The sequence below is a fragment of the Xyrauchen texanus genome, chromosome 40, assembly GCF_025860055.1.
Source record: "Xyrauchen texanus isolate HMW12.3.18 chromosome 40, RBS_HiC_50CHRs, whole genome shotgun sequence".
In the NCBI taxonomy this organism is placed as follows: Eukaryota; Metazoa; Chordata; class Actinopteri; order Cypriniformes; family Catostomidae; genus Xyrauchen; species Xyrauchen texanus.
In genome coordinates, this window is record NC_068315.1 from 16,891,071 (window position 1) to 16,905,754 (window position 14,684).

Below are 14,684 nucleotides of genomic sequence, written 5' to 3' on the forward strand. Positions count from 1 at the left end.
TTTGGAGACCAAACACACAGCTTAATATTACTCAATATCTCCCACACACCTTGTTCTATTTTTTCCTTTTTATGCCCACATCCCTCACTCTAGGCCATATTTCTTTAATAAAGAAAGAATTACTAAGGAAATGTAATCTATTAGAAAATAATGCCTAGTTCTGGTATAAAAATCTGATGGACGACTGTAAGGTTGCCGGGAGACATATTGTATGGTTAGGTTACATCTGCTGTGCACAATCCTGTCTTACCCAGCAGACTTTTAATGAACACTTTGAAAGCCTAGTAAGCCACTGTGGATCTGATAGATTGGTCCCATTACATACCTTATGTCAAGAAGTGTGTGAGCACTTGAGTGCCCTAAAAGCTCTGCCACTTATTTGAGCTGCTTGTAATGTGTTATTGGCTGCTATTCTGTTGTTGGACACCTGACACAAACCCTCTCTCTAACACACACATATTTAAGCGTCCCATTCATGAGGCAGGAAATTGAGATTTAATCGCCAAAGCCCACTAAAAATATGTATCAAGGAGGATTGGCACTAACATATAAGCCCGTTTCTGGCTCTTTCTTCTCTTTTTTGTTCTCATTGAATGACTCCATAGAGTGTCTTCTGTTCTCATCTAATCTCCATTCATCTGTATGGAAGAGCGGTGTATATATATCAGAATGCTGTTCTTGTACTTCTTCATATGTATCTTGTTTTTAGTGTGGGAGTTTTTCTTCCTGGTGAAATTTTATTTCACTACCTTTGGGTGTCCTTGGACTGACAGACCCATCCACCCACTACCTGTAGTGAGTGTATGTGAAAGAAAGAGAGCCTGGTGTTGAGGTCATGTGATAAATTACTATAATCCCTTTTACATCAACTGCAAATGCAATCATCCTGTGCACCTCAGCTCACATTCACACATTGTTATTCTCTCATGCTTTCAAAACGAACAGTATCCAAGGCCTTTTAAAAAGCTTCCACTGTTATCATATTATCAATACAAAGATTAATATTCTGCAAATCCCAAGAAACATTACTTTATTCCTTTTGTGTTTTGTTATTTTTTATTCCACTCCAGCTCAGTTCGCCTCCCAATTCAGCTTTACATCTTCTTTACGTCTTCTGAGTAAACATTTATCATTGTTGTATTATTTCTTTCTTATTGTTATAAAGCTGTTCAGAAACAGAAGTGATGGTCCATACAAGTCTGTCATCATTGTTTTCATTACGTGAGTGGTTTGGTCCTCAGATCTGCATGCCCTCCTGCACTATGCAGTCTGTTTGCCTGATCACTTTGAATCTGCAGTTTGATTGGAGCATCTTAGACCCTTGCCGGGTTTTTATGAGCCACATGAAGTTTTATGATGTTATTCTGGGCTGGCCTGCTCAGACCCCAAGTCGTCACTAAAAAGATAAGAGTTCCCGGAATACTCAAGAGAGAGAAAAAAGGAACATATGGGAAGCTCTTAGGAAAAAAGTTATTTTCCAGATAAGCTAATCTAATTAATATGTACATATGCCTGTGTGACAGTTTGTGTGTACAGGTTTTATGCATGAAACATTCTAAACATGTGTTCAACTTCAAAGTGTATTTATATAGTCCTAACACAGTAATTGTTGTGGTGGTATTTGAGTAGTGCTTGAGTAATGGTGCGTTCACATAAAACGCGAAGTGAGCGTTTCGCGTCAATGCAAAGGTGCAAAAAGAGGCTAATTCGTGCCGAGCGGACACGTTTTGAACATGCAAAAATTGTTGTAGTGGTGTGTGGGCACCCAGAATTGTATGACACAACATCATACATGTACAGAGACCGGACAAAAAAAGACATCGCTTGGAGGAAAGTGAGTGAGGAATTTGGACTACCTGGTAAGTTCTGAAAATATGCACGTCTACTTGATACCAGCTATTGGTTGTACTTTACTATGAACCAAGTCGGAGAAGCCCCTCCTCCTGTCCTTTTCCATAAGAGAAGGGGGAAAGTTTAAACACACATTTATAATCCAGCGGTCAAACTCGTGCAAGGTGAAAATTTTCTTTGTGTTGTATGTGAACGCACTATATGTGTGTGTGTGTGTGTACAGTTGAAGTCAGAAATTTGCAGACACTTAGGTTGAAGTCATTAAAACTAATTTAACCACTCCACAGATTTAATATTAGCAAACTATAGTTTTGGCAATTCGTTTAGGACATCTACTTTGTGCATGACATGTGTGATTTTTCCAACAATTGTTTACAGACAGATTGTTTCACTTTTACTTTATTATATACAAATTCCAGTGGGTCAGACGTTTACATACACTAAGTTAACTGTGCTTTTTAAGCAGCTTGGAAAATTCCAGAAAATTATGTCAAGCCTTTCGGCAATTAGCTTCTGATAGGATAATTGGAGTCAATTGGAGGTGTACCTGTGGATGTATTTTAAGGCATACCTTCAAACTCAGTGCTTCTTTGCTTGACATCATGGGAAAATCAAAAGAAATCAGCTAAGACCTCTGAAAAACAATTGTGGACCTCCACATGTCTGGTTCATCCTTGGTACCTTCAGGCATGGAAATTGCTCTCATGTTCATTTTGTACAAACAATAGTATGCAAGTATAAATGCCATGCCATCATACTGCTCAGGAAGGAAACGCATTCTGTCTCCTTCAGATGAACATAGTTTGGTGCGAAATGTGCAAATCAATAACTGAACAAGGACCTTGTGAAAATGCTGGAGAAAACACGTAGACAAGTATCTATATTCACAGTTAAATGAGTCCTATATCAAAATAACCTGAAAGGCTGCTCCGCAAGGAAGACTACAGTTTGCAAGTGCACATGGGGACAAAAATCTTACATTTTGGAGAAATGTCCTCTGGTCTGATGAAACAAAAAATGTGGATATATTGACGCAACCTCTCAAAACATCAGCCAGGAAATTATAGCTTGGTCGCAAATGGATCTTCCAAATGGACAATGACCCCAAGTATACCTCAAAGTTGCAGTAAAAAGGCTGAAGTACAACAAAGTCAAGGTATTGGAGTGGCCATGACAAAGCCCTGACCTCAATCCGGCAGAATTGAAAAAGCATGTGCGAGCAAGGATGCTTACAAACCTGACTCCAGTTACACAAGTTCTGTCTGGAGGAATGGGCAAAATTCCAGCAACTTATTGTGAGAAGCTTGTGGAAGGCTACCCAAAACGTTTGACCCAAGTTAAACAATTTAAAGGCAATGCTACCAAATACTAACAAAGTGTATGTAAACTTCTGACCCACTAGTAATGTGATGAAAGATATAAAAGCTATTTTAATAACAATTATTCTGACATTTCACATTCTTAAAATATAGTGATCCTAACTGACCTAAGACAGGGAATGTTTTCTACAATTAGATTATGAAAAACTGAGTGTAAATGTATTGGCTAAGGTTTATGTAAACTTCTGACTTCAACTATATATGCATATTTCCATCCATTCTATTCAGAAACAAGTGTATGGTGCAATGATGCCATTGTCGGTAATGAGATCAATATTGAGTTCCAGATTGTTTATCGTTCAGGTGCTGCTGAGTCTCTCTTATGGCTTCAGCAGAGTACTGGCTGAATATGGCTGCAATGAAGGATATGACAGGAATGGCCATATTAAATTTCTTCTCGGCTAACAGTAAATTTTTCCATTCTGATGTCAAGAATGCAGAGCATCTGGGAGCTGAGGACAGAACGAAAGAGAGAGACGGGAACATTTGTAGCGGCAGCAGCATGCGCTTTGGGAGCACTTTATCGATTTCCAGCCTTTTCCATCATCTCTCTCTCTCTCTCTCTCCTACTCTCCAAGTCTCTCTCTGTACTGCCACAGGGATGCAGAACTGTAACACAAGGATTTGTTGCCACTGGAAAAGCTCCCTGTTTCCAGTTACATCAGAATGAAAATTTCCACTTCATTTTACCAAATGCATCAGAAGAAAAGCAGAGGAAAAGAGAGGCAGAGAGGGAGTCGGAATTTCATTTATTTGTATTAGGAATATATTTTTATACCCCCTTTTTTAGAGGATAAATTTACCTGCTACTGTCAATGAACAGAACACTGATTTAAAAAGGTGGTGTGGTTGCTGGAACATAAGAAGAGTCAGTGAACATCGTTGCATTGTTGAAAAAACTAATTATGCCTCTGATTCCACCTTAAATGTAAATCTATAATATTCGTTTTGCCTGTTTAATTGCTTGACAGGTGAACATTGTTAATCTGACCACTTAGAGAAGTAATTCCACATCTTTCTTACACAAGCCACTTAGTTTGAGATCTTATTTATGTCCACAGTACAAACTGTGTAGGATGCAACAAATGTTAATATTCAGGCTTAGAGGGTTTAAAAAAGTTCTAACTCAAGCAGTAGTAATAGTGATGCTTGCTTCCACTAGTTTTCAATAATTGTACTTCAAAGTTAAATGACAATTTTTAGTTTCAGTCAAATTAACCTGTGTATGACAAAGCTCAAATACAGACTTGAAAAAAGTACTGTCACATGGAATATATAGTTTTCTACCGGTGTTCAAAATGTTGTTTCAAGATAGGATTCCTCCTATTCAGAAGACAGTGCTCCAAAGATGCTCACTTCAAGTGATCCTTTGGCCTTTGCTTATGTGCAACAAGATCAGAATAAGGAAAGCAAACATTTGTATTAACATTGCACTGATAAAATTACTTTTATTTTTTTTCATGTGTGTCTACATGTTGGCATACATTTAATAGGCATAGTGTGATGATGGAGTTTAATGCTAAAATACAATTATCAGGGCGGTGTGACATGCAATGTGTATGTGTGATGATGATTTACATGAGTAGACATCATTCAGTGGGTGGCTGTGTGTGTGTGTGTGTGTGTGTGGATGATTGGAGTAGATGGTCTAGAACATGCTAGTAGATCTTTTAAAGCACCGGGCAAGAGTTCTGATGTGGTGTTGTGGTTTAAGAGGCTGGGGTTCAGAGCTGAGAGCACAGCGATGAAACCCTGCAAAGGGCTTGGACTGCCAAAAAAGCTTTTCCGCAGCATGTGTGTGCTTCATGCATATTGTCCATTTAAAAACAGCTCCTAAAGAGCAATAAAAGACTGGAATAACTTCTATTGTCTGGAAAGAAGTGGATGCAATCAGAAACAAAACGGATACCCCAAGTTTGTTGAAACAAGAACAGATCAAAGAGTGTCACTAGAACATAAATTGTTATGTACATGTAGCTGGTAATTTCTTTCTCTCTTTGTCTCTCTCTGTTTTTCTCTCTCCTCTTTCTTCTATAATTTGTCAGCACTCTGGAGGGCCTGTCTCTTTCTCTCCATGGATGTAGTATTTCTGTTTTAGGAAGTAAATCAAAGGGAAAACGAATGGAAGGACTCAGAGAGCAGCTGTTCTTGTTTTCATTTTTCCATTCACTCGCTCAGTTGTTTCGCAGGCAGACTTAAACCATGTTCTCTTAGTAGCACCTGAAATACTGACCCCTGAGGTGGTCGTGTGTGTTTGTATGTGACAGATATACTGCATCATAGAGTCGATTTCTCAGCACCTGCAAGAGAGAACTGCTGTGTAACTTCAGTGTTCATTTCCTGCAGCACAGCTCAGTGAGACGAGTGTGTATGAATCTTTTTGCACTATTGACTCCTATATCCATCCAAATAGACAATCACAGAAAAATATTTGACTTTTCTTTAGATATGTGGCTTGTGCTGTAAATATATCTGGTCCTGTTTTCTGCCAGATGACCTCTTTCTGGCCAGTGCGTTAATGGCCTGAGGCCAACATGGATCAGATAGAGAGCCAGCAGGGCACATTTGCCATACGGACAGCCTTTTTGTGGCATATGTTTGTGTGTCTCTGGCTGTGTGTTTGCATGTTCTGTTCTTTTTTCAGACCTATGTGTGTATGTGCTTGTGTGTGTGTGTGTGTGTGTGTGTGTGTGTGTGTGTGTGTGTGTGTGTGTGTGTGTGTGTGTGTGTGTGTGTGTGTGTGTGTGTGTGTGTGTGTGTGTGTATAAGAATATCATCCGAGAAAGCCATCTTTGTCTGCGAGGATGTGAACGTAAGTGCTTAGGCCTATACGTGTCTGTGAGTGTTCTGTTGACTCCAGACAGTTTAGATGACCTTTCTGCCTTCTGACAGGCTGTGTAATTAAATTTGGTCTCCATGCCCTGCGCTTTTGACCCATAATGTTGTGAATTTGTGAAGCATGGCCTTCCACCCTGTGCTCCTCCCTGCCGTACTCCAGCACTTCCATTGATGTCTGAGGAACGCTGTTATTTTCTAGAGGCCACTGGGAAGTGTAGGCGTGTGAAAGGGAAACGCTTTTTGGCACAGCATTCTTTCACATCCCATCCGGTAAACTTGGCCTGGCAACAGATAATAGTCAGTTTACGTAAATACTTTTATAGCCTACAGACACATAAGGTTAGATGTTGACTGTTAAACTCAGCCTGGGCCCAGCTGGTCAGCGGTCAGCAGAAGAAATTTAGGAAGGAAATTGATGGCATCTTGTTGTGTTCTGCTATTTCTGCTTAAGTGACATTACAGTAAATGTTTATATTATAGCTTTATTATCTTATAAACTTTATAAGATAATAAAGCTGTGGTCAGATTCATATAAATTATAGCAAGTAAGCTTTTCAGTTAATAACATAATATACAGATTAATTAATCAAATTAGTCTCAATTAATCGCATATCAATATTTGCAGAAAAATTCCCCCAAATAAAGAATTCTATAATTGTAAATATAGAGAACATATAACAAATAATTTGAGCAGTGCAGGTGACAAACAGAGCAGGGGGATATATTGCATACAGCCCATTTACTCGAACAAATTTGACATTGCTAGACAGGGATTTAAATAAATAATAGGACGCAGTCAGTGCAATAATCAGAGAGAACCTGCACTTTAGTTAAATTGCACTTGACCCAGCCCATTAGCACAATGCACTCACTGTTTCGCCTGCTTGCACAAAAATATAAAACCTTCATGGCCATGCCCACTGACTTTGTGCTTATGGGGTATCACTTATTGAACTTAAAGGTTATTTTCTGCCTTGAGGTTCACTTATGATGTTAGTTAGGACTGGGCGATATGGCAAAAAATATTATCATATTACGAATATTATCATTATAACTTTTTCATATCATTCGATATCGACATTTATGATGATATTGAATCACATTTGCACATTGCACATTTTTTTGAATTTCCAAAAAAAAGAAGAGAAAACAAAATCCTAAATAGTCTTTACAAAACTGCATTGGCACACAACATTTGGTGATAAAATAATGCTTTTTAAAATTGACAAGCATTTAAATAGTCCAGATAACATAAGCAGTGAATGTGAATGGTTAATAAATCTGTATTCAGTTGTAAAGAGAGTTAAAGTTATTGGTGGGCTTGTGGGTTTCCCCTGTCTCTCTCTGCATTACTATGCTTCCCATGTTGACATATATGAGATGTTTGCCAGGTGGGGATTTCCTCGCACAATCGATTTGCTGGTGGAACTGGGGAGAGAGTCTCCATTGATTGAATAGACTCAACATCATGGAGCGAAGGGCATCCTGACATGTTAATTTTGGACATCCTTGCTAAGGCGTGTAGTGACTGGGGGAATCAATGAAGGAATCATTAACTCGGCAGGTTCCGAACAAACAAGAACTTACTGTTGAAACTCCCCTAATTACTGAAATAGCGCCAACTAGTCTCTACAAGCACAATAAATGTATTGACAAAGAGACAATGAACCATTGACAGAGAACCGCATGTGACATCCGCATGCTCACCACGTGCTTATCGTGTGGACCGGAAGGGGGAAACTTTTGAACGTAAAAATGTGTGTCTTTCTTATAAAGCCTAAAAGGGCTTAGTTTTAATGAAATATGTTGTAATCCCTGTGTGCTATGTATTTTGGTGTAGATCAAAATTAGTAGAATTGTTTAGTAGTGTAGGAGAACTCATTATATCTAATAAGAGGCTTTATATTTAATAGCCTGAGTGTAAGAATGTTAAACCCACTTTTAAAGGTACCAAATATACCTTTCTTGGTATCAAATTAAACCTTACGATTTGTCCGAGCTGAATTCGAATATAAGATCTCTGTAGAATGATATTACGCGATGTTTTACTATCTTTTGAGTCATTCAGCCCAAAATCTCTTACTGTCATAAACATGCAAATGAGCCTTGACAAAGGAATCATTCTCCTGTCCCAATGGAAGGAGAATTTTACGACCTCCAAAGGAATGTTCAGAGAAGTGCTGACCCTCACTTCATTCTCTTACTGAGAAAGAGAAATGAACCCTGTTAATCCTATATATATATTCTATATATCCATGTGACAAATATTGACATGTATCTAATGTGCCATCTCACATTTTCCCTTAAATGTGCTTGATCTATGTTTTCTTGCAAACTAATGGGTTAATGTTTCAGACTTTGCATACTATGGTTAACCAAAATCATATGTGTGGCATATTTGGTCTCTATAACTTGGTATTTTGAAGACTGAAATGACTGTGTACATGATATGTCGATAACAACAACATATTAGTATTACAAGTATATTTCCTATTTTCTTTCTTGCACATGCAATGGGCAATTTTACAACAAAGAGCAATAAACCAAATTCCCGCCTAGAACTCAAACCCTTCTTATTGGTCGAGCCAATGAGATGTGGGACCTGTTTCCTGAGGGTATAAAATTGCTGCGCCCACTTCCTCGCCCCCTCTTAGCCCTCTCTTATCTCTCTCTTGTCTCTTATCTCTTGCTTTCTGGTTCTCTGAGCCTTGTGCTCTCTTACTCTCTTGGGCCTTCCGGAGAAGTCCTAATGAAGATGATGCTGAACTAGAAGGCCCCCAAGGACTCCCAAGCGTGTGCCAGGCTACGGCCTTGACTTTCCATTCACCAAAGATTCTCTGACTCCCACTGACTGGTTCTCTCTCATCAAGACAACATCATCAAAGATCAACTGGAGCCTCAACAAATTGCATCAGGACAGTTTAATTCAAATGGGACATGCAAGTATCAAACTTAGTCTCATTATTTGATACATTAAGTATCCTCACCCCTTTCTAAAAAGGGTGTGTCAGAACTAATATGATGGTTTGCTCAGGCTGTTGATCCGCTGAACTTCAAACAATGCTATAACTTCTTGCCTTCCTGTATTCTGCTTCAGCCCTCTTTCCCTTGGTAAACTGTATGAATGTATGTATATGTATGTTAGAGTAGTTTAAATGTTTAGTCTAGTTAATAAAGTCTTGTTCATGTCACACGTAAAGTTGTCTGTGTCTCAAGCTCATATCTAAAGTCACTAATCATAGATTTTGACTACTTGCTCTTAATACTTAGTAAGAAAGACATTTCCCTTGCCCCGGAAATGTACATTTCTATTAATTAATTAATTAATAACCAAAATTGAGTGTTCACGGGATGAACCGAGTATTTGGTTGTAATGTTAATGTAGCTACATCAAGTTAACCCGATTAACTGATCCAAATATTCATAATTGATTATAACAAGTTATGATTGATTATTAATATTTCATTAGGCTGATTCGTTACCTAATGGTGGAAGAATATAGAGCTGATTCGCTACACGCGAGACAGTAGAGACAGCTGGCAGCCTTACTAGCATATACTTCACCACTGTCTTCCGTCACGCTCTACTCTCTTCTAACATAATAAATCAATTAATCTCAAATCGATACTTCATGTGGAATTATGTATTTTTTGGTGTGTAACCGTGTAATATGTGTTGGAGTTCTGATCGTGGGTTATTATGCGATAAAATTGTCTGACTATATAATTCATATCAAACAAATGCAAATTAAACATTACAATTACATTTGTTACTCACCGGTATTACTGTCATGTCCAATATATATGACATTGCTCCATCTTTCAATACAAGTTTCTTGGCAAAGCCTGTATCATGTTCTCAAGAGAGTTCATAGATAAAACTTGCTAAAAATATAATAATTCCACACTGTCGCTTGTTTGAATAAGCTTGTTTGAATAAGTCACTCATTTCTAACTTTGGAATACTTCAGAAGGCTATACAGAGATGAAGTTTGTTCACAACCAGGAACACAGCAACATCTGGTCTATTACTCCACATCTTAATCTTTTCGTTGGCTAAAAGCAAACTTCAGTGAAATGCAACTTCCAGCATTGGTGACCCTCAGCCGCTCTCTCTCTTTCTGAATTCACCACATGATTACGTATGTTATGGAGGTGGGGCTATTCAAATTACACAAGGGGGGTGGTTTCAAAATGAGGTGATTTCAAATAACTTTTTATTCCTCATGACCCCTTTAAGGCATTGCACTCTAAAAATAGGGCCCAAAATAATTCATATATTTAAAATACATTAAATTATTATGAAAAGCATTGATTAAACAATAAAATGTGGTTTTAGAAGTCAATATATTTTTGTTATATTTCTACAACATTGACCATAACCCTATTACTTCCCTACAGTTCCCAGCAATACATTTTGCAATTGACTTTGTCAATCTGTCCATAGTCCAAAGAGATATTCTCAAAGGACACGTCCTTGTGTCAGTCTGCATTATTTTTGTTGGTCTATCCACCTATGCATCAGACTGCTTTTGGAGCATCTCACTGTTTGTGCATTCAAGACATGTCGGAATGATCATAAGTACGTGTTTTGCACACATGAACAGTACCACAAAATCATAATTATAAGTGGGAAAACTCTGGACCTTGAGCGCCGACTTTCTGAGGTTAGGGGCATGTCAATTAGAGAATCATGGTGGAAGCAAATTGATTAGTTTTACCGATGCATTACGATCTTCATTTGAATAATCTCAATATTGATTCTTAAATCCCATGATCTATCGTTCACTCAATGCACAACGCTCCATTACAATGAGAGGAAATCACTCCCATTTGCCACCGAATTTCACGTTATGTGACTAAAGTTTCACTCATTTGTAATTGTGTAGTTTGGTCGTGAAGTGTTTGGCAGCGAGATCCGTTCACAGCATGTTGAGAGTAAAAGTTTTTCCTTGTAATGTGTGTTCAAGGATGAGATCCACGCAACCCATTTGTCACTGAATACTGTCTCTTTTAATACACTTTCTGTTCTTAACATTCAGTTGTTGATCAAAAACAATAAATAAAAAAAATTTAATTCTAATCACGCATCACACAGATGAGGGAAAGCCATTAGGGTCCACTCTAGTTAACATGTGTTTAAAGGCGCCATTTACAGAACTTTTTTGTTAAAGAGACATAACCGATTTTAGCACGTGTTCAACAAAACAATGTAAATTATGCAATTTAACAATAAATATGTAGCAAAAATAATATATGAAATATAATATCTTGTTTGTTGATTGAATATATTTTTGTTCATTTTCAAAAAGCCAAAATGTCACAAATGATAAAAAAGTTATAAAATATAATTAGTAAAATTAAGATTTTCCTAATGAACCTAGTTTAATTTTCCAGAAAATAAGACTCACTTGGCTTGTTTATGAGTCGACAGGCGTGTACAACAAAACTACATTTTCCATCATTGTGTGGTAAATGTTGCTTCATGTGGCAGCACGAGAATGATAAAATTGTTAGATAATGCACCAATTACACACCTAATTAGGGCTGGGTATTGATACAGATTTCCCGATTCAGATTCACAATCTCTCGATTCAATTTCGATTTGATTCAGTATCGATTTATATGGGTGTATTTCAGTTATAATGACCCTTTTGCTTATAATGACCCTTTTTGCTCCGTTTTTAGCATTTTCTGCCAGCTCTAGGAAACAAAGTGTTGTCTGAGTAGGCCATTATCATAGTCAGTTAACTGACATCAGAGTTGCATTGGAGTGATGGCACCTCCCATCTTCGAATGATTGACTAGAGGAGGAGCTGTCGATCAAGAACTAGCAGACCAATAGGGATGCAAAATGCCCCCTGATTTACATGAAACTCTACTCCCAAGTTTTGGAAAATCAAGCGCAAAACTTGGAAACAAAAGCAAAGAAAAATACAATGTAAGCTTACAAAAAATTTAAATATGAGCAATATTTTCACAGAGCACAAAAACAGTAATATAACCAAAACATGATTTTGTTTGCAATTCTGATGACTTTGTTGTTTTTTTTGCAGCATATTTTAAATATATTTATATATTTTTGATTCATGCATGTTATTTTTTGATGTGCACTTTTTATTTATTTTTGCGCTTATTTTTTATCTGCACTTATTTTTTGGTTTACGCTTATTATTTTGATTCACGCTTATTATTTTTGGATCCGTGACCGCAATACATTTGACTGGATATTTATCCCATAGTGTTTACATTGATTTGTTGAACAAGTGCTAAAACAGGTACTGTCTTTGGACATGCATTACAACTTTTACTCTCAACATGCTGTGAATGGATCTCGCTGCTGAACACTTCATGACTAATCTACACAATTACTAGTGAGTGAAATGTAAACATTTACCAGCCAAATATATTCACTGTAGTTGCATAGCTGAAATTTGGTTGCAAATGCGATTGATTTCCTCTCGTTGTAGTAGAGGGTTTCGCATTGAGTGAAAGATCGTTCTTGGGATTTAAGAATCTGTAATATATTTCGCGATTAATCGGGAAAAACTATATTTTTACCCACCCCTACACCTAATGTGTGGATACCCTCTTTATTTTGTTTGTTTTGTGTTAAAAAAGTATCTTGTCTTTGTAAGTGAAAAAGAAAGAAATATGAAATGGCAAAATGGGTAAACTGCCCCCTGATGTCTCCGTGTTGCAAAAACATGAAGGTGGTACTTCAAGCTTGAATTAGAAAATTGATTATTATGAAATTATGTACAACTAGGGGATATGATAAATTGCTGTATTTTATTTTACATAATTTTTCATCCAATTAATCACACTGAATTAAACCGTTAAGTTAACAGCCTTAGTAGCAAGCATCATATCTACCTTTCTCTTCCGTCTTTAAGTGTACAGTCTCTAATTGTGTTAAAGATTACACCAAACATGTTTTTAAACATCACAGCCGCTTAATGAAACTTTAGGGATTTGATTCACAGTTCCAGTTGTGATTCCTGGAAAAACAGGAAGTAGACAGACAAAGCGAGGAAGTGAGTTGCAGCCTGGGAGAGGGCCTTTTTTTTATTTATTTTTTTAAAACCCTCAGTCTGATCCAGTGTGCATGTTATATGAATCCATTCTTTCTGTTTCTGTCTACTAAAGTTTACTAACATCACACCATGTCAGGAGTATCAATGGAGAATCACCTCTATAACTGATTTGTCATACACCCCTATGTATCTGTATTAATTTGATTTTCTGGGCCATGTTTGTGTCTGTCTGTATTTTCCCTTTGGATATTGAGTGTGTGTGTGTGTGTCTGGGTGTGTAATGTGTTTCCTGTATTTCTTTTGCAGATCTGTATGAGCTGTTGTCAGTGCTGCCATCTCAGCTGCAGCCTCATGTTGAGAGCGCAGATGACTGCTCCTTTCTACACGCTATGTTTGGGGAGAGGAGTATGCACTCATTGGTCAAGGTGAGTTTGTGTACGTGTGTATCCATATGTGTGTGAAATGGCAGACAAAGCTATTCTGTAAGATGTGTGGCATAACACTAGTAAACTCTCTCTCTCTCTCTCTCTCTTCATTAGTATGATGTTTTTTCAGAAGTGTTTTGTTTTGGTTGTAGAAGACATATCCAATCAGACTCTGTAAATCCTTGAACTCATTTTTATTGAATTTATGCCATGTTGACATTTAAACATGAATATTTAGTATAGACAAGTCAAAGTCCTGTTTGTAATTCATGCTTTTTTCTTTAGTGTCTATTTTTTCCCCTCTTTTAACACAAATGGTTGTATTGAGTCTTTAAAATGCCTAACTGGCTAGTTTGAAGAGATTTAATTTTAGTGTACGGTGTCAAAGAGGACTGATTGGAAGGTTGTTAAACTGTGTAAAATTAGATATGCAGTACACTGCATTATCTTTTCAGACAGGACCATCTATGGCCTTTACCTTCATTTCATCTTCATTCTTGGGTTTACTTTTACTCTCCTGCTTGTAAAACCCAATCTATGTTTTCACATACGAAATCAGTTTAGCCAGTTTGTACTTTTCCCATGCCTACCTGTGTTCACCTGCCACACTTGTCCCTTAGTTCCAGAACTTTCACTGTATACACTAGGGTTGTGCCGATACAGTCATATTGATATACTGCAATGCTTCTCAGTAATGTATCAACCCTTTAGATCCCTATATCAGTATTTGTATTAATATTTTGTGTAGCCATATCATGTCCAGCATTTCAATAATGAAGAAGCAGGTTGTCTAAATAAGCGCAAACCTTGAGACTGGAATTTCTCTGTGCAGTCAGAACCATTTCTGTGAGGTGCAAGTGAGACTGATTGAGATTTCTCTTGCTGGCATGCTATATTCATAATAGGAATGTACATTATAGTTATGCTTCTTAAGGCATGACTGGTGATATGTCCCACTGTACACTGTTTAAGGACTGTGGACTGAACTGGCCTTTGTTCCAAAAGTTCTCAGTATATTAGTCTAGCTACAGAGGCAGAGGTGGTTTAATAGGCAGGACAGACAGACCGGAGTCCGAGCCAAAGCCCTCTGCTCTCCATGCAATTAAAGCAAGGTTTCACACATGTCCCTCTCCACTCTGTTCTTTTGCCAAACTG

General features: G+C 37.5%; 1 protein-coding gene across 3 annotated transcripts in view; it reads left to right on the plus strand.

Moving 5' to 3' along the window:
- LOC127633291 (MAGUK p55 subfamily member 7-like) overlaps positions 1-14,684 on the plus strand; it is a 131,320-nt gene that overhangs the window by 543 nt on the left and 116,093 nt on the right. For all 3 annotated transcript variants that reach the window (XM_052112298.1, XM_052112299.1, XM_052112300.1), the window contains exon 2: positions 13,411-13,529. In XM_052112298.1, the coding sequence (XP_051968258.1) occupies positions 13,411-13,529 (119 nt within the window). The remainder of the gene's footprint in view (positions 1-13,410; positions 13,530-14,684) is intronic.